The sequence below is a fragment of the Anthonomus grandis genome, chromosome 12 (assembly GCF_022605725.1).
Source record: "Anthonomus grandis grandis chromosome 12, icAntGran1.3, whole genome shotgun sequence".
NCBI classification, from domain to species: Eukaryota; Metazoa; Arthropoda; class Insecta; order Coleoptera; family Curculionidae; genus Anthonomus; species Anthonomus grandis.
In genome coordinates this window covers 21,401,995-21,428,573 of record NC_065557.1, presented here as the reverse complement: position 1 = coordinate 21,428,573, position 26,579 = coordinate 21,401,995, and the positions used below count along the sequence as shown (strand labels likewise).

General features: G+C 31.4%; 2 protein-coding genes across 2 annotated transcripts; one reads left to right on the top strand and one right to left on the bottom strand.

Moving 5' to 3' along the window:
* Positions 1 to 2,515: 2,515 nt before the first annotated feature.
* Positions 2,516 to 13,050, bottom strand: LOC126742874 (3-hydroxyisobutyryl-CoA hydrolase, mitochondrial). Its single transcript, XM_050449720.1, has 6 exons — positions 12,815 to 13,050; positions 12,507 to 12,729; positions 7,800 to 8,171; positions 7,429 to 7,627; positions 6,855 to 7,039; positions 2,516 to 2,722 (listed from the first exon to the last, which is right to left on the bottom strand). The coding sequence occupies exons 1-6, from the start codon at positions 12,815 to 12,817 to the stop codon at positions 2,586 to 2,588; spliced, it is 1,119 nt and encodes a 372-aa protein (XP_050305677.1). The 5' UTR covers positions 12,818 to 13,050; the 3' UTR covers positions 2,516 to 2,585.
* Positions 13,051 to 18,386: 5,336 nt separating this feature from the next.
* On the top strand, positions 18,387 to 26,303 carry LOC126742876 (uncharacterized). The gene is made up of 4 exons (XM_050449727.1): positions 18,387 to 18,660; positions 18,810 to 18,988; positions 19,134 to 19,338; positions 25,579 to 26,303. The coding sequence occupies exons 2-4, from the start codon at positions 18,820 to 18,822 to the stop codon at positions 26,180 to 26,182; spliced, it is 978 nt and encodes a 325-aa protein (XP_050305684.1). The 5' UTR covers positions 18,387 to 18,660; positions 18,810 to 18,819; the 3' UTR covers positions 26,183 to 26,303.
* Positions 26,304 to 26,579: the final 276 nt, after the last annotated feature.

Below are 26,579 nucleotides of genomic sequence, written 5' to 3'. Positions count from 1 at the left end.
TGTTTGATCCTTTTACTATTTTTTTTAGAATGGCCAATAATCTCGCCGAAACCCCTGTGCATGATGTAATTTGTTCTTTACAAGAAACCCCATTTTCCCGCCTAAATGAAAATGATCGTAGGGAAATAATTTCTATTGGTCGCCCTACACCACCCTTTCAATTTTAAAACCTGACAAAAAGCAAGGCCAAGCATTCTCGCGATCCTTTAAGACCCAGTGGTTCGAAAGCCATCAATGGTTATGTGGTAGTTATTTTAAACAAAGTTTGTTTTGTTGGCCTTGTATACTTTTAGGAGGTAATAGAAATAATGTTTGGGTGTCTCAGGGTTTTTGCGATTTAAAAAATCTGTCAGCTAGCATAAAAAAACATGAATCGTCAAAGAAGCATGAGTAGCTACCTTAGTCTAAAGCGCTTGCAAAAAAATAGTAGCACTATACAGGATGCATTAAAAATACAGTCTTCTTTGTTTTTAAAATCCTATAACGAGGATGTAAGAAAAAAACAGAAATTTATTGAGCTATTTGATTGATGTTACTTGTCATCTTGCAAAACAAGAATTATCTTTTAGAGGCCACAATGAAAAATCCGATTCTTTTAACACTGGCAATTTTCGTGGAACATTTAACTTGTTAATTAAACGTGACATCGAAATGCAAAACCATTTAAAAAAAATAGGCAATAATTTTTCTGGTTTGTCTAATAGAAACGTATCATCCATTTTTCTCTAAGAGACCAAACGAAAACAAAAACAAAGGTAGGGACACAAAGTCACGGTCTCATCCAATCACATTACAACTCTAGTTGAGAGAGTTGTAATGTGATCTGTGTAGGTCTAGGCCTGATGATGCTCCGACAGGAGCGAAACACGTGTAGCTTTTAAGCTTTTTTAAGAAATTATATAGATTGGATGAGACCGTGACTTTGTGTCCCTACCTTTGTTTTTGGTTTGTCTAAGACTATCCAAAACGATATAATAGGTTGTATCTCTGAACACCTTTTGGAGACAATACATAAAGAAATAAAAGAAGCATTATTTTTTTCTGTACAAGCTGATGACACTACTGACATTTTAGAAAAATCACAATGCGCTATTTCGGTCAGATATGTAAACCAATCTGGCGACATTAAAGAGAGATTTTTGGGATTTTTTAATGTAAGTCAAGATAGAACGGCAGAAGCGATGTACGAATTAATTGTTTCTGTTTTAAGTCCTTTCGATTATAAGAAAAATTTAATTGGCCAATGTTATGATGGCGCTAGCGTAGTGGCTGGTTGGTTAAATGGTTTGCAAAAAAAATTAAAGACGATGCTCCATAAGCTTTATTTACACATTGCAGTGCGCACCGATTAAACTTAGTTCTACAGAATGGAGCAAAAACTATTAAAAATTGCCGAATTTTTTTTGCGAGCGTAACTTCAATTCCCGGCTTCTTCCATCAATCTGCAAAGCGAACATTTATTTTCGACTCTATAGTTGGAAAAAGGATACCGACTGCTGTAGATACCAGATGGGCTTCACGTTCAAAAATCGTTCACCTTTTAGATTCAAAATGGAATGACTTAAAAAAAGTTTTTCAAACAATTATTGACGATCAATCTTCATCATCCGAGTCAATTAATGGGGCAAAGGGATATCTTAGATTTATGAAAGGTTTAGAATTTTCTTTTTTAACCGCGGCTTATGAGCGGTAATGAGCGCTTATCATCACTTGCTTTAATTTCCATCGAAAAGGAACTCTTGCTGCTCTTTACAGGGATCTGATAATTTTAAAGATTTAATAATAAATAGGTTTGTACTTTTAAAGGACAGAAGAATAAATTAATTAATTAAAGAATTAATTTTAGTAAATTATTAATGAAAAGTGGCCGTGGCACCACAATTTTTTTTTAAATCCCGAAAAAGCGGGGGGAGGGGGAGCTCAGGCTACTCGGTGTGCGCACTGTTATAATAATATGTCGCCTACCTTAGATTACAGGGCGCGAGCCGCCACTGACCTCAACTCTTTTAGTTTTTGATTCTTGTTGTTTACCTCATCTTGTTCTAGGTACGTTGCAATAAACTAGGTTGATTTTTCAATCTCGATAAAAATCACATTTCAAAACAGATAATAAGATGGCACCCTTTCTCTATCAGGTACGTTTTCATTTAGTAACTGTCGTACAGCTAATGCATAATGGGATGGAGCATGCCTCAGATTAAACAAAGTTTCGTTAAATTGATTGCTACGATTAAATAATTTCCACCGTCTGCAATAAAATAAACTCATTATATTATGGAATCGAAAAAATCTAAAAATACCGAACTGAATTTGAGGGACGCGAAGCTCAAATTTTAAAAATAAAGCGCTCATCTAAAAGACGTATCACAAGATACTACTTCCCATTGGAAAACATATGGGCGAATGCCGCCCCCGCTAAAAAATTGAAGTTATACTGAAGGAATTCATGTGTAAATATGTCATTATCATGTGTCGATTAAACCTGCACATTGATTAATTAGAAAAAAAATGCCAATTAAAGAGGTAAAAACATTATATTATCTAAAAATATAATAATTCATAAAAAACCCAACAGCTATAACAAATTACAGCTTATGCTTCAGTTCTAGCTCTTCCGGGAGCCTCTCAAAATGCTTGCTGACAGTCTCTTCCGAAACATCCTTTAGTGTTGCCGGGTTCCATTTTGGATTCTGGTCTTTGTCAATGAGTAATGCTCGAACACCTGAAATGAATTTATTCCTATATTATTAATAATAAAATTAAGTATTGAGTGATTAATTATTCACTATTATTATAATTATATAAGTCTTAAGTTATTTATAAAGCGGGTGTCCCATGAATATGGTAAGTTATTTAACAGCAGATTCCTTTTAAAAAAAGAATGAGATCAAGATACATTTTCCGAATCCGAAAGTCAATGACAACCAAGATACAGAGTGATAAGTTTAATGTAATTTTTTCAAATTTTGGCCATACATTTACCATTTATTGATGGGATTTTTATATGGCAAATCTTAAAATTAAAGTTTTTTAAAATTACGTCAGAGTGCGCCACCAGAACAATTTGATTTTTTTAAAATCCGTAACTTTTTTAGGCCTGGCATAATTTAACTTTTTATTTAAAATATGCATTGTGCAAACAGTTTTGCCTAAAAAATAGGTAAACTTCAAAAATCTCGCTACAATTAACCCTTTTCGAGACATATAAAGTTTTCAATGCTCTCAAAAAAAAAATTGCATTCATTAACTATTTTTTATTGCTTTATTACACTACAAATAATAAAATAAAAAAAACAAATTTGAAATAAACATTATGAATATTTCCCAGTAAATGCTCGACATGATCTCCATTCGTCTCAATATATTTAAAATTTTTTTTACTGGAAGATCGCCGAATTAAAAAAAAATAATTTCTCATTTCGAACTGACTGAATTTTTGTCATTAATTTCATGTATCTCCCCATATGCTAAAAAATATGGGTGATAGTTTGGATTTCGTGCGGACCAAGATCTTCTACTTTATACGCAATAAGTAACAATAACTAACAGAAGTAATAATAAGAACGCTATAAAAGATAATAGATAACATTACTAAATGTGTGAGTTTGAATTTTTAAGACCACTCATTAAAGTAACTAACAATAACATAAATCCTGACAGTGACTGTATTTTGGTGGTCTTTGACTTTCGAACTAGAAAAATTTAATTTAACCTTTTTTTTAAACGAATCTGCTGTTAAATTATATATCATTATTTATGGGACACTCTGTATACATATCAAATGCTCTCAGTTTAATTACGTTTAATTTTAAATAAATAAATTGTTATCAGATATAAAGTAAACGGATTAAATTTTAATTAGATATTGATCAATTCACAACTTTCTAACAAAATTCTATAATTAATAAATAAGAAAAATAACTTTTTATTTCATACTCGGCGAGTTTTAACACTACCAGTAACCGGGCATCAAAAAAAAAAATGCTGATAAAACCAGTAAATCAATACAAAGCCACATATTAATCAAATACAAAATAAATGCAATATATAGTTACCAATATCACAGCGAGAATGTCAAGTTTCAAAAATCTTTAGTTGAATAGAAGACATTTTCAAATCAACATTTATTTTATTTTACTTTTAAAACCTGCATATAGCCAATAGGGAGTTTAATACACAACTTAACAGCTAGAAAGTCTGCTCCACTCTGATACCTTGTCAAGCGCTGATTTGTTGAATCTAAAACTAGCCTGTTTATATTTCTGGTGGCATAGCTGTGCATAGCCCCATGTACTCTACAGATATGATCATTCTAACTTCGCCTATAGGAATTATATATCGCGGTAGGTCTGGCAACGTTGTGACAACATCCTCGAAGCAGCGGCCCCGCCCCCCCCCCCCCGAAACCGAAATCTTTCAGTACTCTTAGAGCGTTCGAGCGGGAATGCACTGCTCTGTGGCAACTTAAAAGAAAACTTTTTGTTTCGTTTGAGTCTTTGCTGCTGCCTGTCCTAACAGCAAAAAATAAACTAAAAACCGACTGCAATAATGTTGTAAACATAAATTAACTAAATATTGGACAGGAAATAAAAAAATTAATTCAAAATAAAGCAAAAAATTCAGTTAATTTCATAATATTAAATAAAAATTAAAATGATCTTATGTCAGGTTCAAAAAGGCTACCCTGTTTAGCAGTGCAGTACGTCAATCGATCATAAAACGACCTTCTCGTATTCGACAACATTTCAATGGAGATACTATTGAATGCTTGCCTAATTTTAACACAAAGCTCTTCTAAATTAGTAGCCCGTTGATTTTCGTGCCTATAAATTTGTTCTTTTAGGTATCCCCAAAGAAAAAAATCATTGGGGGCTAAATCGGGGCTTCTGGCGGGCCATTTAATAGTACCGTTTCCACTGATTGTTCGATCAGGGAAAGACGTTTCGAGAAATTGACGTACCACTAATGCGTTATGAGCGGGATAACCATCCTGTTGAAACCAAACTTGTTCTAAATTGATATTGAGCCCTCGAATAGCAGGAAGAACTTCATCCCTCAAAAGATTAAGGTATTTGTTGGCATTAAGGTTTCCATCGATAAAAAAGGCCTTTAATTGAATCACCTAAAATGCCAGCCCATACATTAACCTTTTGAGGGTATTGTGTACGTGTTGGTATGCTTATGTGCTTATTTTCCCTCGAATAACCCACTGTAATGGACGGATTATATTTACCACAAATAGAGAAAGAGGACTCATCTGAAAACAAAATATTACTAATAAACATTTCGTCCCGATTTGCCCTTTCCAATACTTCATGGCAAAATTCCAGCCGTCTCTCATGGTCCTGGGGGAAAATTTCTTGGGTTTTTTGCAACTTGTAGCACTTGTACTTATTTCTTTTTAAAATTCTTCTAACCCTTAAAGGCTCAATACCCGTTTCTTTGGCAATGGTTGTACTGTTTCAAGGAAAGTTCATTTCAGCAACAGCACAAACATTAACCTCTCGAAGCTCCCTTTCTTCGCCTAGCGGTCTAACAACAGGTGGTTACTCATTTGCGTAGCATTTCCTGCAATTTTGCAAGCACCCAAAGGTCACAAGCACTCAAACCTATGGATAATTGCAAAAATTGTGCTGCGTACAGGAATGGGCCGATTCTCGAACATAAATGCAAATCTGCCTGATATTTCATCAACAGAACTGCCAGCATAATACCACTTAATAATTTGCTTTTTTTCCTCGAGAGAACACATTTTAACAAGAAAATAGCGACCGGTTTTAAATTTAATCTTTGCTGATTAAGCAGGAAGCTAGGAATAAAAATAACGTTAAACGTTTAAAATGCAATCTCATATTGGCGGTGCAGTATGGTGGGGATAAGAATTGTCTTGTTTTTCGATGAACGAGCGGAAAGCCGTGCGGCAGAAATATCAGTGTTGCCAAACGTATTAATTTGGAAACGGCATGTATTGTGCCCTCTGTCTGTCTCATGTGGACTCTATATGTCTCCTCTCGCTTACGCTCATAGACTATTTCCTATAGGCGAAGTTTGAATGATTATATCTGTATATCAATCTTTATTGCTGTGCACTCATAAGAGGTTCTCCAAAAAATATACTGAGGGTAAGGTAAGTATGAAGAATATAGCTACTTTTGGAAAAAAAATTCTAAGAGAAAAATATTCTTTTTGTACAATTTTGTAAATTGCTCTTAAAGCCTAATTTTTCGTCAGACCAAACTTCAAGATTTTTATTCAAAATAATTAGAAACATTTTTTATTAAACATCAACAAATACCTTACACTCATCTGTATTAGAAATTATGGAAAATATGTTTTCCTACTCTCCGATCCTCTTTCCTGAAACTAAATCACAAAAATTGAGAATCATGTGAAGACAACCATCTTTATTTTTTTGCTGTTGATTCATCATCACACTTTACATAATAAACCCTTTATTGTCGTGTTTTTACGAAATGGAAAAATCCATAAGGAACTTTAACATTACCAGTGAGGGATGTCCTTTTGACCCATGCACTTTGTATTCTAAATATATCTAACTTTTCAACATTCAACAATTGTTGCAGTATATCTAAATCCAGAAAATTCCAGAGCTTACCGATGGTCTAAGATCAATCTTCGGTTGAAAGCGGCAATAATTTGCTTAAAACGACGCAAAGAATTGCTAGTCTCCTCAGTAGCTCTAAAGAATGTATAGAAGACCCCATAAAAAACAAAAAAAAGGGAAAAATATCATCAGAATTGTTAAACCCTTCTTCACACTTCTTCACAAAATACTGCATCAATAACTTCAAGAAAATATCGTTCATTACGACTTACTGATTTTAGTACATTACCTTCTCTAAAGTCGTGTCCATCTACGCATTTCACGGCCAATCGGTACTCCATTTGTAAGCACTCAAATAAATTCATTTGTTTACCAAGTTCCAGTTCTTTATTAGTAACTTTAAGGCTCGTCGGAGACATCTTATTGAGCAGTTGAATGGTGTCTAATGCCCATTTCGAGCCGTCTCTTTCTAGCCTGTAAGTAATAAGAAAATTACAGATGCTGCTTTAATTCATAATTTGTTATAATTTTGAAACAGTTAAGGCCATAAATATATTTGTGTTAAGAATTTTAATAGCTTCGGGAAACTTCTAGCCATAAGATTTCATGTTTTAGTTTCATTCAAAAGAACAGAAATATTTATTGAGAAAGTAAAAAGTAACCTTGATAGTAAACAATCCTAAACTTGATAGTAAATCAAGATATTTGGATTAGTACTATGATTTAATTTTTAATATAATCCTGCAGGGTTACTAAATAACGTACTACGGTAAGCACAGGTAACTTTACTATGCATGATAAAAAATGTATACAGGAATAACCTTCATGAACAGAATATATTAGGATTTCATTTCGTATCTAACCTACTAATGATCTCCTCTACGGTAGGTGCAGAAAAACATTTGTTGATTTGGTCAATATATGGCGCCAAAGAAAACTCGGGGATGTCTGTTCTGTTGAATTTATCCAAGACAGCTTTGATCTCACTGTCATTTGAACATTTAAATAGAGCATCTTCTAAATCTCCCAGGTTTGAACTGTCCGTGTAATGAGTTGCGATACCTAAAAATTTTTACAAAAGGCTTCCAAAGAAGGTATTTGATTTAAAAAAAATACTTCCCCTACTTATAAATATTATTTAGAAAGCAACATAAATTTATATAATTCGTTTTAAAATAAACTTTTTCGGAAGTTCCACTTAGATCATAATAAAATTAATTAAAAACGTACCTACCTGCTTTGAAGACGTCAGATCCTTTTAATCTAAATCCAGTCAAAGCTAGATACCAACCAAGTCTCCCTTGTAAACGAGGCAAAAAGTAAGAACCTCCAACATCAGGGAAAAGACCGATTTGAGTTTCTGGCATAGCAAATAATGTTTTTTCAGTAGCTACTCTATACCGACCATGAACAGATAATCCAACACCACCGCCCATTACTATACCATCTATTAAGGCTACATATGGAATTTTGTAGGAACCTATTAGACCATTGTTAATATATTCTTTTTTAAAAAACTCGTATCCTAGCGATTTTTCATTTTTGAATGCACTTTCGGCTATTGCTTTCACGTCACCTCCTGCACAAAAAGCTTTTTCTCCAGCCCCTAAATAAATAAAGAAAAAACAAGTGTAATAAAAAAATTAAAAACAATTATTACTCAAGGTTACAGACGGATGATTGAGATTAAAGGGAAAGGGATAAAGTAATGAAAATGATTAAGACACTACGATAGACAATTGCTTCAGAAAATTTTTAAACTCTATTATTTAAATACCTTTTATATGAATATCATACATTGCTGTATCCAATGCTAACAAATATTTCCAAATAAAATCTATTAATATCTTATTAAATAACATCTCTAGTCTTTCCTATAGAAATAGATGTAGAATTTTAAAAATATTTACCAAAAAGCAAGCAGGTTTTTTCATTTTCCTTAAAACAAGTGACAAGATATTCATATGATACACTCTTAAAACCTTTTACGTATATAATTTGTCTCTAAATTCCTACTAAACTATGAGTCATTTTGTGTACTATATTTGACAAATATATAATAATAAGTTCTAATAGTATTTAAATCAATATTTTTATTATTTAAAAGAAATTAAATTAAAAATTTATCTAAAATAACCATGATGCTGAGGATTTGCAAATTTATTCTTGTTTTTATTTATATATCTTATAATATTAACTTTGTATACTTTTAACCGCTAAGATTATTTAAGGTTAAAATCTATTAGCATAAGTTTTAAATACAATTCATCAAAAATTCTAAAAAATTTAAATCATAAAATAATTTAAGAACTTTAAGAATCTTAATATAACAAAATCATTCTCCTTATTACCAACACACATGATGTCAAACCAGAATTTAGTTGTTCCTTTCTATAAAAGAGATGGTAATCAAAGATTCTTAACAATTTTCCCCTGATTAACTTAAATAATATTTCAACTCATAAAAGATTTGCAAATGAATGTAAGCCAAGTTATATTTGCTAAATATATGAATATTCTTAAATTAATTTAATTTATGCATAGCTTTCTGTTCCCCACATATTGCATTATGTTGTTTTGTTTGTTATTTGGGTTTATTAGATATATGTATTGAGTCTTTTGGTGATATTGATGGACGTTTTTTTTTGTTAAATTTGCTAATTTAATAATGTCAGTTGTAATTAGACCAGTAACTTAATCATTTTTAAATACTTCCCTGCTTTTCTTTACAATACAGGTTCTGTGTAACCTAGACGCTTTTAATGTTCATTTATGAAGTCAAATATTGTACAACTAACAGGTACAACTAAGAGTGTGTAATCTACATTCCTACCCTCATAAATTTTATTTAATTTGACCATGCTCTCAAATCTGCGCAGAAATATGATTTTCATTTCTTGGAGCAGCTGTCTTCCAAAGGTATGAAGTCACTTTTTATTGCTTGTAGTATTTTTGCTAGTTTTCCACAGCTGAGAAAACTAACGGCCACCATGTAATTCCATGTTGTAAAACTGACTTATTTATTTTTTCAACTTTTTTATTTTTCAGTATAAAAATGTTTAAGAAAATTTATTTTTAATGTTTATAGGGCCACTACCCAAAATTACTTTAAAAAACTACCCCCAACAAATTCATTCACTAAAAACCACAACTTTTTTTCAAATGGAACCACCATTTTCTAATGTTGGAAATGCTTATAATTATTAATCATTATTATTTAATTTATTTATTTATTTATTTATACACGGGATCAACCCCATTACAAAAAATATATATATTCTTAAAAAAGAAATAAAAGCTATACTACCTAACCACTAATTACTAATTAACAATAATTATCAGACTTAATCTTAATACCAAGGATAATTAAACCGTTTTACAAGTAGTAACAATATTCTCTCAAAATCAGAACAATTAACAATGCAAAATTAGCTAAGAAAAAACAAAATATATTATTATCAATGACAATGATCAAATGTATTTCAAATCATTAATCATGGAGCAAAATTATTTCAAAAAACAAAATCCTACAAACTCTTAATAAGACTCCTAAAATGCAATAAGGAAATTCCTAAAACTTCAATTCCAGTAGAGTTTACCAGTCTCAAGGTCCTTTCGACAGGCGAGTGCATAGCATAGTTGGTACGATGATAAGGCAAAGAAAACAATCGATTTGCCCTCAGATTACGGTATGGAATATTAAATGAAATCCTATTAAGTAGTTCGGGACAAATCACAAGGCCATTCAAAAGTTTATAAATAAACACCAAATCATTCTCAGTGCGTCTCTTAAGTAAACTCCGCATATTCAGCAAGTTCATTGCTTCATCATAACAATGGTCATTAGGAACTGGAATGCGAAGTTTATAAAGGCAGAATCGTAGAAAATTATTAACACCAACGTAAGGCACAGAATATCTTTTATTGATTTTCTTATTAGTTCACTCATGCCTTTATTAAAAACCTTAGCAAATCTTCAAGTGCATTCTTTAAATTGGCAATATCAGTTTTGGTATTCTATTATTTTTAATATTCACTTTTGTTGCCTTTTTGTATAGGAAATGATTTATCGAAAATGTTTTCCTAATCGTCGTACACCCTCATATAAGTCATTTTCAAGAGTGGAGGAAAAAATTTTTGCCATGCAATTTTTCTAAATTTAAAACATTCCCATCATCAAATGGCAGCAAGAAATGAGGAAAATATTATATCAGGGTTGGCTTAGGTTGCAGTAAATCCACATGTTCCAATCGCATTATCGCAAGGGATCACACTATCACAAGGGACTGCAATATTGCAAGAAGTACTATTCAATGAATTCTTCAACAGCAAGGGATCGCACTATCGTAAGGGACTGCAATATTGCAAGAAGTACTATTCAATGAATTCTTCAACAACACCAATATCACCCTTCTAAATTCAATTCTTTCTTCTGGTATTCAATTCTTCTAGTAGAATTTCCCCTACTGATTACCAATGAAGGTTAGAGTTTATTGCATCCCTTCAGGTTTTAATTCATGACAATCCCGAAGTTTTGCCACAAATCTGTTGGGACTGATGAAAGTAGATTCCATAATAATGGGATAGTTAATAGACATAATGCACATTACTGGTCTGAAAACAATCCCTAATGGATAATCGAAAATCGGTTTCAAACTATAATTGGCATAAATGTGTGGGTCAGTGTATTTAATGGACATTTTATTGGACCATACTTTTATAGGTACATTAACTTGAGTTTTCTTCAAACTCACTGTATGAACTATTAGAAGACATGCCTATTTTAGAGTGTAATTTAATGATTTGGCAACAAGATGGCTCTGTGCCTCATAATGCCCAAATTTTTACAGATTATTTAGACAATAGATTTCCTCATAGGTGGATTAGAAATAGGGATACTATTAGATGGCCAGCCCACTCTCCAGATATGACTCAATGGAACCAAATTTGTGAAGCCTGTTGAACAACTACGTCTTCCATGATTACTGCAGCTTACACAAGAGAAACCTTTCGGCAATATGAACCTTGTGTAGAAGCTGATGGAGCTCAATTTGAGCAAGCTAGATATAAATTTTGTAAAACAGATTAATCTGATGTTAAAATATTGTATAATAAATAAATTGAATTTAAAAAGAAACTTGACATTTTAATTTTTGCAACAGAAACATCCTTACTTTGATGTTAGCACATGATTTTCTTATGAAAGTGAATTAAGTTAATTTTGGGTAGTGGTCCTATAACTATGAAAAATACATTTTCTTCAAAAGTTGCAGCCTGTGACATTGATTGTGGGACACCCTGTAAAACTACAAAATTAATAAATTATTTTAATTTGTTAATAAGCTTTGATTAAGAAGAAACATGGCTGTTGATTTTAAAAAAAACTTGTTGCTAAAAAATTGGTTTTTAACTTGTGAAATTAATATTTGCACTATCTACAGAAAAGCTAGACACAATATTCAAATTAAGATAAAAAAGTTCCAGCCTGATTTGTAAATTATTAAAGACTGCATTGCTTAGGGGGTTAAAGGAGTTGTGGTAACTTGATAACTTATAAAAGGTAATTGAATAAGATTTTCTCTTTATGTAAATATTGATTTTTTGTGTATTGGCATGCTTCTTAAAAAACAAATTATGTCTGATCAGGAATGTTAGTGGGGACAAGACCCTCAAAATCAGGATGTCCTCTAAAATGCCGGATGGGTAGAAACTATATTGATATTTTAATGCTCTTATTTTCATGGCTTAATTTTATTGAAATGCCAATCTGTTTTTCTTGCCTATACTTTTCTCTCAAATCCACACTTTCTTGTTCATATAATATCTGAACCCAACTGTAGGCTAACCCTGATTTTTTTCTCCATTCAAAAAAAAATGCTTTCACACCACTCTTTATAGAAACGGATTTAATACCAGTTAGTTAGGTCTAGTAAAATCTTACCTTTCATGATAACTAATTTTTTCTCTGATTCCCATTTCGTAAGAGCTGGATAGATTTTGTTAACCATGGATAAATTTAAAGAATTCAGAGCTTTTGGCCTATTTAATAATATGACTCCCTTGTCACCTACATCTTTAAGGATTACATCGCTTTCAATTGTTGTTGACATGTTTTTACCAATTATTTTTTGATTTATGAATCCAGACAATAATCTCCTAGTTAACTACAAGGAAATGTGTTTAATCATTTAACACTTTTCATGAGATTTTGAATATTGCTATTTTCTAAATGGGTTTGTGTTAACATACCATTTTTCCTTGGTTATCCTAGTGGAAGTCATAAATATGAATTACTAAAAACTAGAGTTAAAATAGTTTAGAAACCCTAACTTGAGGTTAAGCAGATTATGAAACAACGCTATTTTTTTGTGATAACACTGTAATAAAATGTTTCAGATATGGTATAATCTTTTAATGAGACAGTGCTAGCATGATTCGTAAAAACCAATCTCATCAAAATTCAAATAATTTATAATCCTGGGATTAGTAAAATATAATTAATAAGCAGCTGATTTTTGACAATTTGACAGTAGTGTTGTGTGGCGACGTTAGGGATGTGTGCGAAGCTAGCGTCCGATCGTATCCAGCGACCAAAATCGAGAACGCAGCATATGTTGGTTACCAGCAACCAGTTTATAGTCCGCGCTCCCTGTTATTTAATCAATATAATGAACGTATCTCCTGAAATTCCCAAGGGATTTTAATAATTTTTTGTCCAGATATTACCAATGAATAGCTAAATCGACTTACGATGGTATCAAACCTCTACAAACGAAGGTTTTGTTGTGAAAATTAATTAAAAAGTCAAACTCTCAAAATTCCTAAAGAATTTGAATAAAACTTTTTTCTATAAAAGATAAAGGCTATCTAAACTGATTTTAGATGGTTGGAAACTTCTACAAACGAAGGTTTTTTGGTAAAAAATTATTGAATTGATAGATGTACAAAAAAAAATTAAAAGCTGTAACTTTCAAAACTTCCAAAGGATTCGAATGAAACTTTTTAATGCAATTAAAAATAAATATCTAAATCGATTTCAGGTAGTTGCAAATCTCTACAAACGAACATTTTCTGGTAAAAAATTATTAATTGTTAGATGTAGAAAAATATAAACGGCTATAACTTCCAAAACTCCCAAAGGATACGAATGAAACTTTATTTTATAATCTATTTTTTACACACCCAGTTTTTACCATGGTGTACCAAAATTATTAGCCATTACTATAATTTTTTAAGGTATTTGTGGGGGATAACTCCTCCTCATCCCCTGAAAAAACGTATGTCTCTAAGATATACGGTGTATTTTATAATCTTTTAATTACACACCGAGTTTGAAGGTGTAATAAAATTATTACCAATTACTATGATTTTTTTTAGGTATTTAGAGGTTACACCTCTTCATCCCCTGAAAAAATGTGTGTCTCTGAGATATATGGTGTATTTTATATTTTTTATTTATAAATCGAGTTTGAAGGTGTAACAAAATTTGTAACAGTTAGTGTGTTTTTTTTTATTATTTGTTATTTTACAAACATTTATCTTTTATGCTGCAAAAAAATCAAATTTACACCCCTTTTCTGTAATGTAATTAATTATACTTTTTCTCTTAACTTTATTGTAAAAGTTTAAAAACAGATTTAATCCTTAAATATGGAAAAAAAATATATTGAGAGCAGAACTTCACTGTAGAAATCTGATTTTCGTTTCTGATTATATTGCTAACTGCCTTGACGTAAAAAAAACATACCTGACTCTTCGCTGATATGGCTTTCAATTATATAATAAATTAATTTAATCTAGGAAAAACGACGTTAAATATAATCAGTTTTGGTTGCTCTTCAATGAACAAAAAATTGACACTAAGAACATCAAAGAATGTAGGGCAAACACTTTTAATTTCTTAGAAGCTGAATATAGTGTTGCTCACTGTGTCTCAGCAGACTTTAAAATGAGTAGGAGGCTAGCTGCAAAATGCAGATAAATTGATTTTAGATTAAATGATTTTGACCAAAAATAAAAATTTATTTCTAGAGCGAAGTTTGGCGTACCCACTGTGAATAAGAATTGCAGTGAAGTCGGTAGTTGCGTCGACCAGCGAATAAACAGCGGCTATACAGATCGTGTTTTCGTTCGTTACTTATAGGAAACCGCATAGAGGCGAAATTTTGCAACGTCGCGCGTGTACGAGTGCGTGCGACAGAGCACCGCCCCGGCCGGCCCGAAGGCGGGATTAGTAGACATCTGACTTTCGTAGGAGCTGCGTCGTTTGGCGATAAAATGTCCCAAAATATTACGCGAAAATCCAGGCATTTTTAAAATATTTATTCTAATGCGGGTTTTACAGACATGACAATGTGTAAAACCCGCATAGAATTGTATACTTAAAATGTTTAATATGCTGTGTTTTGCATAATGAAAATTAAAGCGTTATTCTAATAAAAAATAAAATATCAACTCTGATAAAAATATAATAAAAAATCAGAAATAAAACTCTAATAAACAAACTTAACAACATATCATTTTTTAAATAAAAGACTCAAATAAACCGCCGTCTTTCGCTCAACAAAAACTTAACCTATCGTAAAAGCTATTTCGCACCTCCAAAACAGTTTCAGGTAAAATGGAATTGGCACCTTCGACAATTTTATTTCGCAACTCCTCTAAATTTGTAGGGCCTACTAAATTCATGCTTGTAAATTGTCTGCTTAAGGTAACCCCACAGATAAAAGTCATTTGGAGAAAAATCTGGAGATCTAGGAGGCCATTTAATATCGCCAGTCCCACTAATAAGGCGGTTAGGAAAAGTATTTGTTAAAAATTCTTTTACCCTAGCCGCGTTATGAGCAGGACAGCCATCTTGCTGAAAATAAACCGATCCAGGTCTACATAAGGTAGGATTTGAATGGCAGGAAGAACTTGGTTTTGCAGCAACTCAAGGTACTTTTGGGCTTTTAAAGTGTCATCAATAAAAAATGGCCCTATAACATTGTCGCCAAAAATACCTGCCCAAGCATTCAATTTCTGAGGATACTGGTTACGAAACTGAAAACTTTTGTGCTCGTTTTCCTGAGACCAATAACGAACAATGGAAGGATTGTGTTTGCCATGTAATGGAAAAGAAGATTTATCAGAAAACAAAATATTTTTTTAAAAATATTCGTTTTCATTTGCCTTTTCCATCATGGTTTCACAATATTCCATTCTTCGCCACTGGTCTTCAGGAAATATTTCCTGAGTTTTTGAATACTTGAAACATTTGTACCCGTATTTTTTCCAGATACGAGCAACAGTTCCTCTCCAACACTTCTAGTGGACCGTGTCGAATCAAGTTCTAGGGTACTGCAAACCATTTCTTCCCGCCGTTCTATATCCTGGACCACTTCAACAGGTGGTTCTTGACGTTTTGTATGGAATTTTTTACAATCTTGAAGACAAAAAGATGTCTCAAAATTTGTAACCACATTTAAAACCGTTTTTGCACAAGGAATTGATCTATTCTCAAATGTCACTGAAAACAAATCTCTACATTGTACTGCCGAATTGCCTCCATAAAACCATTTAATTAGTTGAACTCTTTCGGAAGGGGTATAAACATCCATAGTGAAAAAAACACGAAAATAACGCTCAAAAATTATTAATGCAACGTGCAGTAATACAGCAAAGTGAGGTCTGCTGACTCCCGGTTCAAAAAATAAAAACGAAAAATTCCGCCGCCTGCAAGCCGCAACCAAGTGGTGTTGCCATTATTTTGGGTAATACGTAGCTCATGATAACACGATCTGTATATTTAATTTAATATGTAAAGCGCGATTTTTCCAAAAACCAAAATATGCAGGGTGATTCATTAGGAATGGGCAGTCTCTGAACTGGAGATACTACACACCAAAATATGGCGATTGAGCGTAACATATGTTATACGAATGTTGCATGTTTACAAGATACAGGGTATTTAAGGTTGGAATTTTAATTTGAAATTTCTTAATATTTTTGTGATTTTAAGCAGTATCGCCTTGAAAATTGGCGACTTTATGTGTTTTGACATGAAAATTATGAATTTTGTGGTAAATTTTGCTTTATTTATACAGGGCATGAGTTACACCCTGTTACCTAGGTAAATTACAACATATCTTTTTTGCCATATCAGTTATGGCTAAAACCACTACAAAAAACTAAAAAGCAGTTCAATTTTGAAAAATTTGGTGGGAAGATCATGCTCTGAATTAATTAGTGAGTAACTGTAAAGTGGCCCTTCTGAAGTAGCTGTAACGTTCTTACGGATTAAACAAATATATTTAAATATGAATAAGGAAGGAAGTGTTAACATTTCAAATATTTTAAAGAAATCTTGGTTGTGGGTCTACTGTTTGGCCTAAGTAAATAACGAACAGCTCTTTTTTGAAGCTTGAATATACCCTCAAATTTAGTTACTTAAAATATACCCCAGAATGGAAGGGCATAACGGAGATGCAACTCAAAAAGGGCATAATACACTGTTCTAGCAAAGGACAAATTAAGTTTCTTGGAAACTGATCTGAACACAAAACAGGCAGAGCTTAACTTTTTTGTTAAAGCGTCAATATGCAAATACCATTTTAAGAAGTATAAAAGATTGCAACGTACATTTATATGATAAATCCTTAGTTTTAGAAATGTTAAGGCATATGAGATTAGAATCGCACCAACACTTTATCGTCAATAAGTCAATAGAAACGATACTATGAAGTGTTGTATTGTCCAGATTGCTCCAAGTGAAACTGGTATCGTCCGCGAAGAGACAAATTTTCCCGCTAATATTCAGGTTGGCAATGTCGTTGATAAGCAGCAGAGACAAAATAGGGACTAAAACAGATGCCTGAGGTACTCCACATTTATATGTTATGTTAAATATGTTGTAGGGAAAAGACAATTTCAAAGACAACAGCTATTTCGATATACGCGACGAGCGACGAGCTTTTATTTCACTATTTATCTATATAGTGTTACATGAGCCTGATCGAATATACAGGGTGTCACAAAACTGACGCTCGTGCTTTTGGAATTATATACAGAAAACTATTACAAGTTAAAAAGTAAGAGTAAAAAATGCAATTCTTCTTCATTATAGAGGTATGGCTTGAAATATAAATAACGCCTTTATTTTAATATCGCCCCTCGGTTTTTATTTTACATGAATATTACGTTGCTATAGCGATGTATTTGTCATTCTGTTATATTGAAAATAATAAAATTTCTTTGTGTTTAAAATGGCACGGTACTACAGTAATCGATAATATGTGGATGTGTTAATAGTGTTAGGTGCATGTAATGACAACGCCACTACTGCGGCTAAGACACCAGTGGTCGTAGTCGACACCAGAAGGAAATTTCAAAGGAGATTAGACATTTTACTTAATTAGCAGTATACTTTGTTTATTAAGAACGTCTTAACTCAATGTAATGGTTTTTTTATGGCAATTATAGGTTATATCCAACAGTTTATGATATTCCAATGGATGTAATTGAATTTGGGACACGCTAAATATCTCACTTTTACCCTTATAATCTTTGTGGTGAATTAAGCAACTTGATGAATTAATGAATTTTAGGTTGTTTGTTATTCTTATTGTTTTGTTAAAGTTTTTTATAATAAACGCGGTACTTATTATAATGTAGCATTTGCATTTTCATTGTCTGCAATAAAATTACATTTAATTAATCGCAGGTGTGATACATCCCTAATATGTTAGGTTGCGATTGCTTGCGGCGTTCGTTTGCGATTATCGCCGATCTAAGTTAAGGCATAATTCAAATGACAATTCTCGTGTTAAAAGTCTTTGTCAAACAAAAATCAAAAAATCCCAACCAAAACAAAGTACAAACAAGCAGTAATTAGATTGGCCTGTTATTAAGAATTTCTAATTTTGATTTTTATGGGCTTCCAAAATCGTTTAGAGTATACATACCAAATACGACTTTTTTATAACTTCAAACATATTTAAAGAGTAAAGAGGTAAAATTCAACTACTCACATAATTTGACCTGGAAATCTGTAAAAAGCCATTCAAAAGCAAGTGTTGGAATCCCTAGGGAATAATTTTAAAAAGGCCATATTAAAGGTAGAAATAATATCTATAAATATCAAGATTTAAATATGTATTTCCCAAATCATCTTTGTGCTGTTTTGCCAAAGAAATTACATGGGCTTCTATAAAACTATATTATTTGTATCTTATTATACATTAATTATTCCCATTCTTTATTTTAGTAATGTTACAATGTCAATCAAAAATAGAGGTAGGAATATTTTAAGTCTTACTCAGGCAGAAAATAACAAGATTCAAACACAATTGGAGAAGTTACATGCTGATGCATGTAATGAAAGACTTTTGGATTTAGAAAGCCCACCAAACTATTCTGTATCAACAAATTCTGGTGATCTTGAAGGTAAAAATATTTTGTACAATGCACATCTAAAAAAAATTATTTTTAAATTTCATTAAATAATTTCCAAAATATGTATTATCTAATTTTTATTTATGTATTTTTTTGCTTTATTTAATTCTCATCAATAATAATTATATTTTTTAAGGAATTTTGGATCTGGGTGTTAAATTAAGTGGATTAAGTTCAAGTAGTTCACTAAGTTGGAGTGAAGATTATGAATCAGAAGTTGGCAAGAAGGTTCAATCAGAACTGGAGAAGTTGGACAGATTGTTTCAAGGGTTAGATGAAGATCCTAGTCCCTATGATTTACAGGAAATACATGAATGGAAACAGTTTTTTCCATATCTTCAGTAAGTAAATTAGTTCATATAAAATTTAATGGAACATATTCCTTGAAAGAAATCAAGCCAAACAGTTCCTAGGAACAGGAAACTGGTTTTCCAAGATATTTAAGATACATCATGTTCATGGTGTAAAATTGTAAGAAAAAAATAATTTGTTTTTAACAAATATGATACCCTTGTATGTATTTAATTTTTTATAAATAAATTATTTCTAGTTCTGTAAAAAATACAGTAAAATAATGATAAAAATAATACTAGTAATAATAATGATAATTAAATTGAGTCTTAAGTATTAATAATATACTCATAATATGTTAACAACAGGAAACAGCTTTTAACTTTTGGCTTTTAATTTGAAAATGTGTATTGGGACAAAAAAGGAGAAGATCCATTACTCCATGCTATAAAAAACCATGGAATGGCTTTAATTCTTCCAAAAAATATTCAATTAAAATCTGCATGTACAACAATGGCAAATATTAAAATCTAAATGGTGTATGAAAAAAAGGCTCTGGGTGCACAGAAACTAGCTATCAATTTTTAACAAAATATCTATATGGATGTAAAATTTCATTGAAAAAAAAATAATTTTTTTCTGACATCTTTACTATTCTGTACTTATATATATTTCAGATCATGAAAAATCATATTTACATATTTTTTAACTATTTTTTAAAAATTGAATAGCATCAGAAAATGGATATGGTCTTAATAAATCCTTTGGAAATAATAAATCAAATTATTTAATTTAAGTAAATCATCAGATCTATTAAAACTCTAAAAATTTACTTTGATATAATCATTTTTAAAATTGTCACTATTTAGAATGTTCAATTAATTACTTTTTATTTGAGTGCATTACAATGAAAAAACTCCTGTTGTAGGCAGACTTTTTGACAGAAAAATTACTTTTGATAAAAATAAAATTAATTTGAGAAAAAAGTAAAATATTTTACATTATTACATGCTTTACTTAGTACTTAATTTATTGCATTGTCACAACAAAAGTGCCCGAAGAATATTTTATTTTAGTTGGACAAAAATTTTAATGATATGTCAAGAAAAATTTCATTTATCAATTTCTTAAAGCATTAATTCATGTGCAGTCTGGGCAGATGAAACATTATAAAAACCCATTAATTACACTTTTTAACTTATTTAAAAACAAAAATTTAGGTGAACTACAAGAAATATCTTTAATTTACCCTATGTTGACCAAACTTCCTTGTAATTCCTGCAAATAATGAAATTATTCTGTTCGTGAAAGGTGAATTCTGGCACTGGTAAATATATCTGTTTTTTACTTTCACTGATTTTTCCAATCCTAACTATTACAAGAAATTATGACCTGTTTTGAGTTGTATTTAAAGCCATTACTATAACCTGCCAAACACTTATTTTCTGGTAATAACAAGTGGGAGGCAGTGTTTAAATGTCTAAGGGGGACTCAGTTGTAAGTATAACATGCCTGATTTGATTCATAGAATGTCCAGCAGTGTATGCAATTTTTTATAGCCAGAGACATAGGACACTAAACATACAAACTTAAAAAAAACTAACATCTGACCACTGAATACTTCAATATTAGTCAATTATTTATAGACAATCTGTTTCCAATTCGAAACCAAAATTTCCTATGGCAATGAGCATAGCAATTATTTAAGTTACATTAGTTCATGTTACAATCCTGAACTTTTTTTCTTGATTTTTTTTACGGTTTTATAACATAGAATTTTATCTTAAAAATACTACTTCCCATCTAGCTCAATTGCGCTTTCCCAATTAACATTGAAAATTTTTTTTCCATGTTTTTCATAGCCGCACATACAATTACCAAACAATACTTCTTTATGCACTATATAGCAGTTAGTACTTTAGTAGCAACTTAATTTCTGTGGATTTAATGTTTATCTCATTGCTGCCTTGCGATGCTTTTACGACTTACGGGTTCATTTTGATTCCTTATATTAATCGCTGTTGTCTTGCAAAATACAACCGTGATCTAAATATTGAATTTTAGCTTTAAACCTAAAGTAGAAAAACTAAATAAAATATCATCACAAAACAAATTTAGGCAAACGTACATCGCAATTTAAAAATTAACAATATTTATACAATTTAAAAGTTCAGACAAAGAAGATAATAACCATCATTCAAAAGACTATATATACAGGGTGTCCCAGAAGTCGACGATCAAACTTAAGGAGGGGAAGGAAGAGGTAATTTAGAATCTAAATATCTATATATGTGGTTATCAAAATATTGATGAGTAAAAAGTTATTCACCTTTTTGTATTTTTTATTAAAATTGATTACTGCGAACAATAAGAGTTATGCAAAATAAACGCGGTAAACTACTGTTTTATTTTTGAATATGTTTAATTCTTAGGGATGTCCTTTTAATTTTAAAATAGTTTCAAAAACTCTAATGTCTTCTAGTCCAAAAAAAAATTTTTACAAACAAGTTTTGATTTCAAAACATCTTAGTAAGTTTTTTTAATGGATGGTGATAAAAAGAAATTACCCTTTAAAAAACTGACCCGCCCTTAGAAAATCTTGAGAAATTATTGTAGATTCTTAACATAATAATAAATAATAAAAACAGATTTGTTTTACCCAATTTCTATTGGAAAATACTTTACTTGTGCCATTGCCAATTTTTTTAAAAATCACAAAAACTTTTAAAGGTTTTTATTTATTACCAATATTATTAAGGTAGGTATTTACCATTTACCTATTCTTAAATTTAAGGTGATTACATTAAAGTTATTAACATTAAAGTTCAGTTTAAAAATTTTTTGAATATTTTGCATTGTCCTTTTTTGTTGAAATAAAAATAACAAACGATTTGGTATTTTCAAATCAGTCTTAGGTACGCTTTCCTCCATACTACCTCCATAGTTCATGGGCTATTACATTTCGACCTTTGCGATTAATAAGTACCTACTTTTTTTTATTTGTTAGTTCAACTATTAAAGATGCATTATGCACCACAGGAATATGCAGAAATGCATTATGTCTATGGGTTTTGTAACGGTAATGCTCGGGCTGTTGCTAGAGAGTATAGGGCACGATTTCCTAACAGAGCACATTATCCTGATTACAGAGTGTTTCAAAATGTTTATAGGATATACGTGAATGGTCAAATTCCTGGCCAGCATTTGCCCAGAGAAGGAAGGCCTAGAGTTGATATTGGTGAAGATGAGATAATAAATATGGTATCAGAAAATCCGACCATTAGTATTCGTCGTATAGCAAGGCGTTTGGGATTATCATCTTCATCGGTGCATCGTATTTTGAGAAGATCTCTGTTACATTCATATCATGTGCAACGGGTGCAAGCATTGTTACCTGGAGACTACGCCACTAGAGTACGATTTTGCAGGGATATGTTACGTCGCAACAGAACCGACCCTCAGTTTTTCCAAAGAATTTTATGGAGCGACGAATCATTGTTTCAAAGGATAGGAATATTTAATATTCACAATTTACATCATTGGGAATATGTTAACCCTAGAATTGTGCGCGCTGCCCGTTTCCAACATCAATTTGGAATAAACATGTGGGCTGGAATAATTGAGGGTACGTTAATTGGCCCTTTTGAATTACCAAGACGACTCAATGGCGAAAGTTACCTCAATTTTTTACAAAATCATTTAAATGGCTTACTAGACATATCCTTAGAAACACGTCGAAACATGTGGCTGCAGCATGATGGAGCTCCTCCACACTACGCTCAAGTAGTGAGAGTTTATATCAACCAACAGTTTCCAAATCATTGGATTGGAAGGGGTGGGACTATCCACTGGCCACCGCGGTCCCCCGACCTTAACCCATTGGACTTCTTTTTGTGGGGTTATTTATTTTAAAGAATTAGTTTACGCTACAGAAAGTCGCACTGAAAAGGAATTGCGTCAAAAAATAGAAGAAGCCATCAGAGTGATCAATAACGACCAGCGGGGATTCCAACGGTTAAAAAGAAATTTTATTCGACGATGTAGATTATGTGTAAGGGTAGGCGGCAGACATTTTGAACATTTAATGTAGTTAATACCTTATTAATAATTAAATAAAAAAAATATTATTACAATTTCTTGTATTTTTTAAAAAATGTGGCAATGGTACAAATAAAGTATTTTCTATTAGAAATTGGGCAACACTAATCTGTATTCAAGTCTTTAATTATGTTATGAAACTACAGCTCGGAAATATCGAAATGGCTAGTGAAATTTGGGTGCGCAGTGGCAAAATCCTCGAAAGCCCATTTTAGGCCGTTGGTTTATCATTTTCTGTCTTCATCGCACACTGACTCTCTCACTCTTTTTTCCCGCATCTCAAAGGCCATTTCGATATGGGCGAGTTGTACATTAATTTCTCAAGATTTTCTAAGGACGGGTCAGTTTTTTAAAGGTTAATTTCATTGAATCAGCATCCATTAAAAAAAAAATTATTCATATTTTTTGAAAACAAAACTTGTTTTTAAGATCATATTTTTCTTGACTAGAAGAGAACAGAGTTTTTGAAACTATTTTAAATTAAAAGGACACTCCTAAGAATTAAACATGACTAAAAAATCAGTAGAATAATCCGTTTATTTTGCATAACTTTTTTATTGTTGCCAGCATTCAATTTTAATAAAAAGTACAAAATATTAAATAACTTTTTAACTGTTAGAATTGGATAACAACATATATAGTTATTTTAATTAAAAATGACCTTTCCCTTCTCCCCTTTAAGTTTCATCGTCGACTTTTGGGACACCCTGTATACAGAGACAGAACGGTTAATAAAATTGTGTGCTTAAAATGTAATAAGAATGAGTCGAGTATGTATTTTTAACGATAATCAGATTAAAAGGTATTTTTTATTTGGAATTGGTGTTTTTCTTAATCTATAAGGATGCAAATTTCATGATTGAAGTGCATGAAGTCTATTTAATCTCCTGTGCAGAGGGACAAAACTTCTTCTTAGTTCAGCTTGTATATTTAAGCACTTGTCATTAGATGACATTTCTTTATTGATTTCTGGGTCTTCCAAGAAATCCAAACGCATAAATTTTTTAAAATTTTTGAGTATTTTAGAAATTCTTGAAAGTTTAAAATAAATTATTGTAAGCCATTTGTTTGATACTGTTGACTTTTGCGTTATAATCTGATGGTGAAAGTGGTGTATTAGTTAGTCTGTGGATATACGAGTTGAAAATTGCAATTTTATGCTGAAAAGGATGGTTGGAGTAACAATGAATTGCGTGATCTGTATGCCTTGGCTGTCTATAAATACTAAAATCTACATGAATCTCTCTTATGAATGAGGTTCAAAAAGTTTAAGGTTTTATGATTTTTAATTTCTAGAGTGAATCTGATATTAGGATGAATTAAATTACATTTTTGGAGTAAATTATTTGCCATACTTGTGTCACCATCTAATATTAAAAAACAATCATTAACGTATCTTCTATCAAATTTAATATCGTTGTTTGGCAGTATGTAATTAATTTTCAAAAAGCATTTAATTAAATAAATTATTTAATTTAACATAGCAAATGCTCAAAAATATGTTTCTGTTAGGCTTCACAAGGCCTGACTAATAATAAATGAAAAAAAATATAAATAATTTTCCTGTTACCGGTGACAATATTAAAACCTAATTTGCGGGTAAAATCGTTTAAAAGTACTTGACTGTTTACTGAAAATTAAATCGCCTAATCTCTTCCTCAAAACTCTCAGCTCTTAAACGCTATTTAATCAAACTATTTTTTTATTTATGAAAATACATTTTGATTAATTAAAATTTACCCATTTAATATTTAGTATACAAATTTGCATGAAACTCCCCGATTTTGATGATTAACTGAAGGGTTTACTCAGGGTTGTAAACTCGTAAACCAAAACCATTACGCAACATTTCCATAAAGTTAAACGATAGGATCTACAATACGCCAATGTTCCATACCGTTCTATAACGTTTAAAACAATTTATCGCCACAGGTTTGCCTATTTTCATTTTAAGTGACTGCCTCCTCTTTAAATTATCTGGTTTAGCGTGCAGTTTCCTGATTGTTAGCTAAAAAGTTATTTTAAGTAATACCTGAAAAACAAGATACTTACTACGTAATAATGTCTTAAACCATATTAGTTTTCATTAATTAATTAATAAATGCTTCCCATTATATTTCTTATAATTCGATTAAAATTATAAACTAATATCAATATTGTTATGATTAAAGGTGTAAAATAATTTATTTCAGCATTCTCGGTAGTACAACACCAACAAATTCATCACAAAATTCTAACGGCAGTTCAGAAACCGAAGAAGAGGCTACCAAACCAAATCAAACTCAAAATTTATCACAAGAGAGTATTCTTCTTGGAACCCAAAGTTCTTTCGTAAATCGACGCAGACATCATCCAACCTTTGGCAACCCAAATTCATTACGGGACTGGAACACCGTACCACCTAAACCTAAAAGCTTAGAAATAAATCAGTATCTCAGAATATCTTCTATTAAAAGCCCGGATACGACAAACCGAAAGCAAGTACAATCGATTTCAAAAAAGGATCTATTAGATGACCAGTCTCCTGAGTATATCTCTCTCCCTTTTATTACTGCTACTTCATTGCACACACAAACTAAAAGGAAACTCCAAAGAAATAAACCTGCGAACAGTTTAGTTTTACCACCAATAGAAAATACTTTTAGATCGATATCGGCTACGCCAAGACAAGCTTCGAGTAAAAGTATGTTTGTTAGTTTTAACTACGATAGATCACGTAATAAGGTAACTCAAGCAGCCAAATTAAAAAGTGAACTGATGAAACTCTTCGATCACATTCCAATTACTAACAGATAATATTTGTTCACATAAAGAAACGTATGTATATAGACAGATAACTGGTTAAAAATAATTTTATAAAATGATTCGCAATGAAAATTTTGTATTTTAAGAAATATAACTACCATTATTTTTTTAAGTTAAGGTATTTTACTCCAAAAAAACCAATTTAGATCAGTACCATCATTTTGCAGGTAAATCTACAGTTTTTAATCGACATAAAATTTACTTCTTTCCAAAGTTTTTTAGAAAGAAGTAACCTAAGTGATAATCATAAGGTAAGTAGACTTTTCTCAATATTTTTTGTGTATCAAACAATAATAGAAATTTATTCATTCTGACAACCTTTTTTTAATTTTACTGACTTGGTTCTTTCCCTTTCTGGGGCTCGTCCAGCTTTTACTCTCGGATGCAC

What these genes read in the sequence shown, in the direction of transcription:
- LOC126742874 (XM_050449720.1), bottom strand. An exon ending in AAAATTAGTTATCATGAAAG is followed by an intron (nt 8,172 to 12,506) that starts GTAAGATTTTAC and finishes TTATTTATTTAG; the next exon opens with GGGCTGGAGAAAAAGCTTTT. An exon ending in GTAGAGGAGATCATTAGTAG is followed by an intron (nt 7,040 to 7,428) that starts GTTAGATACGAA and finishes TATTACTTACAG; the next exon opens with GCTAGAAAGAGACGGCTCGA.
- LOC126742876 (XM_050449727.1), top strand. Translation starts at nt 18,820, where the DNA reads ATGTCAATCAAAAATAGAGGTAGGAATATTTTAAGTCTTACTCAGGCA. An exon ending in AAATTCTGGTGATCTTGAAG is followed by an intron (nt 18,989 to 19,133) that starts GTAAAAATATTT and finishes ATATTTTTTAAG; the next exon opens with GAATTTTGGATCTGGGTGTT. An exon ending in CAGTTTTTTCCATATCTTCA is followed by an intron (nt 19,339 to 25,578) that starts GTAAGTAAATTA and finishes AATTTATTTCAG; the next exon opens with CATTCTCGGTAGTACAACAC.